Source organism: Rosa chinensis, chromosome 1, assembly GCF_002994745.2.
Source record: "Rosa chinensis cultivar Old Blush chromosome 1, RchiOBHm-V2, whole genome shotgun sequence".
In the NCBI taxonomy this organism is placed as follows: domain Eukaryota; kingdom Viridiplantae; phylum Streptophyta; class Magnoliopsida; order Rosales; family Rosaceae; genus Rosa; species Rosa chinensis.
Window position 1 is genome coordinate 1,351,682 of NC_037088.1, and position 6,932 is coordinate 1,358,613.

Consider the following 6,932-nt stretch of genomic DNA (forward strand, 5'->3'; position numbering starts at 1 on the left):
TAAAAGGCGAGGCAAGGTCTAGATGTGTTACCAACAACTCAAAAGGATGAGTGCCACCGCTCAGATACTTCTTGTAAAAGCTTACCCTAAGAGCATGTTCAGCGGTTTGGTGGTGACCATGAAGAGCCAAAAAAAAGCTTCCACTAGCCTAAGCTTGACCAGCCAAATCAAGGTTTTTCGTGACCCAGGCTAAGAAATAGGCGAGGCCCGTGACAAAAAGCTTGACCCAAGCTCGTCGGCTGCCAGCTCGACCCAGCACCCATTGTGGCTGACGTCAACGTCTGTTGTGGAGAAAGAGACGCGATGAAGACCTTGCGTTGGAACCAGTTTCTTGTCGCCTAGTGCCGCAAAAGGCATAGCGCGTGCTGCACCCATTATTTGTCGCGTAGTGATAATGAAGGAGACGGAGCCACCCACGTGGAACAAAGCCGTTGGGTGGTTTGGATTTTTGAAACCAACGGTCAATTAATCTAGGCCGTTAGTTTCAATTAATCTGCATATCTAACGGTTTCTAATTAAGCTATGTGTATATACATGTAATGGTAACAATCGAGTCACCATGGGGGCAGTAGTGAAACCTTTTGATCCTCTTTTTATCATATGTAAAAAAAAAAAAAAATGTAATGGTAACAAAAAAAATTGTAAAAAATTCCAAAATTTTTCCTATATCCAATATGGCCGAACAAAGGGTAGATCAAAGTGTAGATGAAAATGCCGAATCCGGAACGAGATGGACGAATGAGGAAGACATTCAATTGTGCAAGTCTTGGAAATATGTGGGACAAAATCCGGCATTGGGTAAAGATCGAAAAAAAACTGATCTATGGAAGGGTGTGAAGCACCACTATGCCGCAAATTGGAGTGGAAAGGTCCGAAAAGCCCACACATCGTGGCAAAGTTACGAGTTATGTTCCTAGCTTCGTTCCCTTTCCGAAAAACTATTGCAATCATAATTCTGACACCGAATGCCAAATTTGGAGCAAATCGAATTTTTCCCTTGACACAATCAAACTACTCTTCGATCCTTGTTGTCATCCGTTCTACATCAATTATCCATAAATGTCCATTATACCATCTATTTACATCAAATATATTTCAATTTTACAATAAACAAATTAAGAAAAAATTTCAATGAACAGTAACTGACCGGTCAAGAAACATAACAGATGGAAACGCATGTCCAGTAATAGTGAACAATGTCTTGACTCAGTGACCCAATAACCTTGACATTTTCACCCAACGGGTGAACTTGCTCTAACAGAAGTTATGTGACTTGTCATGGCATGGCAAGATGTCAAGATGTTTAAACTTGGCTATCAATAAAATGGGTTGCACGATGAAGATGCTGATCAAAATAGAGTAGGATGAATTGGGGGGAGGGGTTCCTATATCCGAAACCGAAGAGAAAAGGCAAGGAGAAAGCTCATGTGGCATGGGGTTGAGAAGTCACTATCTGCCACGTTGTCGATGATGCCAGCGTGGACATTCTGTGTGGGTTCCAGCTGGCATTTGCAGATCATTGAAGGAATAAAACCAGAAAAAGCTAATAATGTTAGGCTGTTTGCTGCTTCGAGAGTCGGGTATGAAGCCCTAAAGATTAAACTCCAGGCTGTTTCGAGTTGGGAGAAAGAAAATGGCGGCAGACTCACATGCTCATGCTTTGTTTGGTTTCCTACATACCTATTTTCAATTCTAGTCAATCCAATCCAATTTCCTTGCAAACATCTATACAACGATAATTTCTCTTTTTCTTTTTCTCGAATGAAAAATTTATATGCTGCTAATTCAGCTAGTCTCATTTTAAACTATCAAATAATTTAATAATCAGAAAGTGTGATTATAAATTGACATCATAAATAATTTTTTCTTTTAACTTATACCAATGTTTTATTCTTCAAAAATATACACTCTCGGCATGAGGGTGATGAATTAAACATCAAACAATTGGAGGAAAGAGGCACTAATATTATTTAGCTAGCTAATTTCTATGATGTGACCACAGAAGAAAAGGAAAGAGAAAAAGGAAAAAAAAAAGCTAATTTGTATGAATGATCAGTTTATTTAGTCACAATCACAGCTGGAATCCCTTGGAACACGACGAGATGTAAGTTGCACGACATACCCAGTCAATCAATAATTCAAAAAATTTTCAAAAAAAAAAAAAAATCAATAATTCAAAGCTCTGTTTTTATCACCCAACCACTACGCCACCCGCGGCCTATTACAATGTGCAGTTAATTAATTTCTACTGTGCCGCCTGTAACACGGTAATTAGGTTTCCCATACTGTTATCAAGGCTTAATTCATTGGTTAGAGAAAAAAACCATGAATTTGTAACACACATAAATCAAACATTAATCAATAATGTTATTAATTAGCTGGCAGCTATTGGTTTTGCCATGCAATGCACAGACATGACATTCTATTATATGAATCATTGGCTTTGGTATGAGGAGGGAGTTTGAACCAACCCACTATTAGTCATACGGGCTTATCATCAGGAACCAACTTACTAAACTCATATATAATTGCTAGATTCCTTCAATTGCAAAAAAATAAACTAAAAAAGTTAGGAGGAGTAGGAGGAGGACAGGATTATATAGTTATCATCTTCATCCCACTTAGCTTAATTAGCTTTGATATATAAATAAGCAAAGCATAAGAGAATAAGCCAGAAACCTCCTTAACCCACTTGTTCAAATCCACACAGCGCTAGCTTTCCTCTCTTTCTTTTCAATTTTCATAAATAAGCGTAAACGCGTACACAGCCTATCAGAGTTTCATGTTCCCGCCGCCTGTTTCCTATTAACCCATTGCCCCATTTTCTATATTCCACTCTCTCTGAATGGTCAAATACTTCAATGCTGCTAGTAAAGTAAAGGAAGCTCATAAATAGAGAAAATCATCTAAACAAGAAGAAGAAGAGGAAACAGAGCCTCTCTCCCTCTCTCCCTCTCTCTCTCTGTCCACCAATGGCCAAGTCAAAAAGCAACAAGAACAAGGTCTCTTACATTTCAGTCCCTTCTCAGATAATCAATTCTTTGTCTGCATCTTCCCTTCAATCCCTCCTTACCTCACCCAAGAAATCATGTTCAAGGAGCAAAGCAAGGTACTTGAGCTTGCTGACCAAGTACCGGAGCCCAAGTTTCTGGGTTTTCTTCCTCTTGCTCTTTGGAATTCTTGGTATGCTCAAGTTGGGATTTAATTTAAACACTCTGATCCCTTATTCTCCTTACCCATGCGCTACAAGCCAGTTCCACGCCTTAGTCTCCTCAAATGGGTATTTGAAATCACACATGAGTATTGCCTCAAACGAAAATGGTCAGAAAGCTGAGGTCTTTGACAGTTTCAGCCATTCGCTTCCCTTGATTCTAAAGGAGAAGGAGGAGGAGCCCAAATCAGAATCAAACAGTGACAAGGCAATAAGTGACTTCTGGAAGCAACCAGATGGTTTGGGGTATAGACCATGCTTGGATTTCACCCGGGACTATCAGAAGGCGAGTGTAGTGACAGTGAAGGACAGGACTAAATACCTAATGGTTGTGGTTGCTGGAGGGCTGAACCAACAAAGGAACCAGATTGTTGATGCTGTGGTTATTGCTAGGATTCTTGGGGCAGCTTTGGTCGTTCCCATTTTGCAAGTCAATGTCATCTGGGGAGATGAAAGGTACATCATGTTTCTTACTCAAACAGATCACATTTAATCAGTTTGTGTTTTCCCTCGATGTGTCATTATCCATGTGCAACTTACGAATTTCCTATTTATAGCTTATATGAACTCCGTTCAATCACTTTAATCCCCAAATTGATTGAATCATATTCTTTCCATCCATACTCGTTTTTCCTTCCCTTTCTTGAATAGCTTCCTATATGGTTAGGCTATTCTGATGTTGTACCTGAAAGTTGTTTCCTGTGTTTGTTGATTTGTGATGGATGCAGTGAATTTTCTGATATATTTGATATGGAGCACTTCAAGAAAGTTCTTGCTAATGATGTCCGTATAGTTTCTTCACTGCCATCAACACATATAATGACAAGGCCAGTGGAGGAGAAACGGACTCCTCTTCATGTTTCTCCTAGTTGGATCCGGTCACGCTATCTCAAGCGGGTAAGAATCATTACTGTCTTTGTTTGCTTTGAACCAATCCTCCTCCTCTTGTTTTTCAGAAGATGTTAATAGGGAATTATCAAATAGAGTAAATATGCTTAGGCAGCTGTTAGTTTGCTGTAGATACTGCCACACATTTTGTTATTGTGGAGTTGAACTTATTTGTGGGCCTTGTGACGCACAAATGAGTTTGGTGTGGGGTGCTCTCCTGAAAAAGTATCAACTTTCAAGCAACTGCTGTTGTCTTCCTTTTGGTTTACTAGTGTTGCTGCAATGGGATGGAAATTGTTATAACTTGTTAGAATTATGCTCAAGCATGTGGTGATCAGTGATCGTACAAATATGAAGAGCCATCCATTTCAAGTCAATAACTAAAGCTTACCATCTAATTGTAGTAGTTAAAGATGGATGTTCTGGATAGATAAACAGTATGTGCTGCCTTTAAACTAGAAAAAAAAAACTAGAGTATTATGATTGCCATTTTGCTTTTTTGTTTTTGTTTTTAAGAGTATTTTTCCTTTGGCCTGTATCTATAACATCATCTTTTCTTTTTTTATCTCCACAGATTAAAAGAGAAGGAGTCTTGCTTCTTAGAGGCTTGGATTCAAGGCTTTCTAAGGATCTTCCTTCTGATCTTCAGAAGCTTCGTTGCAAGGTATTATACTGAACAAGTTAATTTCCCCCTACACGACTCACTCTGTTTCTTCTTTGTCCGTTGTATGATTGAAAATTATTGACTAGATTTCTACCATATTCACAAAGCCTTTATTTTTGTATAGCAATCCCGAATCACTATGTCTAATTACTGAGATGAGATGAGGTTCTTGAGATGGCTGATTCTAACATCTCCTTAGCTTGATTTCAGGTTGCTTTTCATGCATTGAGGTTTGCTCCTCCGATTTTGGGAATTGGTAACAAGCTTGCGGAGAGGATGCGTAGCAAGGGACCCTACCTTGCCCTTCATCTAAGAATGGAGAAGGATGTATGGGTGAGGACTGGTTGCCTTCCTGGTCTGAGTCATGAATACGATGAGATAGTAAACAGCGAAAGGATACAACGGCCTGAGCTCCTAACTGCAAGATCAAACATGACTTACCATGAAAGAAAACTTGCTGGTCTCTGCCCCTTGAACGCCGTGGAAGTGACTAGGTAAGAAAGTTCTAGTCTTATATATGCATCTGCTTTTAGAAACTTGAGAGCAGTTTGCCAATAATGTTTTTCTATGCATCACAGTTGTCTAACAGGGCAAATTTTGTGTTTTAGGTTGCTAAAAGCTCTAGGAGCTCCTAAAGATGCAAGAATATATTGGGCTGGAGGGGAGCCATTGGGTGGAAGAGAAGCCTTGCTACCATTAACCCGGGAGTTTTCCCATTTTTACAATAAGGAAGATCTTGCATTGCCTGGTGAGCTAGAACCTTTTGCAAAAAGAGCTTCTGTCATGGCTGCCATTGATTACATTGTTTCTGAGAACAGTGATGTCTTCATGCCATCTCATGGAGGAAATATGGGCCATGCACTCCAGGTATACTAATTAATTATGGGTTTAGATATGCATGTTTGTGAGAGAAGTGTTACTAAGACCATGAAAACACTATATTTACTTGTTGCATTTCCTAAGTGGAATAACTTGCAACATTTATTTGTGTGAACAGAGGATGCAACAGCTTATATGCATTGTAGGATTCAAAACTAATTACCTACTAACCTACATTGATGGGGCATTCCTTGACCAAAAGTGATTTGTATTCTTTTTCAGGGACAACGTGCCTATGCTGGTCACAAGAAGTATATAACACCAGACAAAAGGCATATGCTTCCTTATTTTCTGGACTCTTCGCTCCCAGAAGTAGAGTTTAATAGGATCATAAAGGAGTTGCACAGTGATTCCTTAGGGCAGCCAGACATTCGGATTAGTAAAGTTGGAAGAGATGTTACAAAGTATCCCATCCCGGAGTGTATGTGCAGTGATTCTCATGCTCATCCCCACTTGTGAGTCAATGCTGAATGTTTCCAGTATAGCAATGGACTGCTGCATACTAAAATTGCTTTCAAATCCTTGAATTGGAGCCTTTGGAAAGTGGAATATTCTTCAGGGCAGTGATGGTTCTATGGATAGCCATTTCTTGAGAACAATCGCGGACTCCACTCATTTTGTGAGTTTTCGCACTTATTTTTCCATATTCCTTCCTTTGAGACACATTCAAGCAAAGCAACAAGTCGTCTGCCTTTTAAGGCAATAGTCTATGGTTCTGTGATGAAAAGGCAGCAGGTGAAGAAGGCGGCCCCCTAAATTCTTTGATTCGTTTTAGGAAGAATTCTTTTAGGATATATTTATATACCATATTGGTTTCGTTAATTCATTGTACTACTACATCGGTGTATTATAGAACATGCATGTAAGTAAATAAGCATAATCTAAAGTGATACTATATAGATCCGTCTCCCTAGCTCACATGATGATAGAAATGACATATTCTGCCGTTCTGCATGCACAACAATTGCCTGGAATCTGTCATGTCCTTATAATGTTCTTCATTTCTGCATACAGGAAATACCAAAACAAAGAAATTTTTCAATCAATGAGGGTTGCAAAATTTTGGGGTGTAAAATTTGGGAATAGGACATAATGGGTTCTTAATTAAGAACTAGGCCAAAAGCAGCTCAATCTTTTTGGGAGATTCCTTGAGGCGAAATTTTCTCAAGGTGGATGTAGGTGAGGTGAAATCCCTTCAAGGTGGGTTTAGATGAGGTGAAATCCTCTCAATGTGGATTTAGGTGAGGTAAAATCCCCTCAATGCAGGTTGAAATGAGGCAAGGTGAAATC

General features: G+C 39.3%; 1 protein-coding gene across 1 annotated transcript; it reads left to right on the forward strand.

Annotated features, from left to right (window-relative positions):
* The first annotated feature begins 2,574 nt into the window (after positions 1-2,574).
* On the forward strand, positions 2,575-6,541 carry LOC112174619 (O-fucosyltransferase 20). Its single transcript, XM_024312425.2, has 6 exons — positions 2,575-3,667; positions 3,940-4,108; positions 4,674-4,763; positions 4,974-5,257; positions 5,372-5,630; positions 5,865-6,541. Exons 1-6 carry the CDS (start codon positions 2,973-2,975, stop codon positions 6,099-6,101), a joined length of 1,734 nt encoding a protein of 577 aa, XP_024168193.1. The 5' UTR covers positions 2,575-2,972; the 3' UTR covers positions 6,102-6,541.
* The last annotated feature ends 391 nt before the right edge of the window (positions 6,542-6,932 follow it).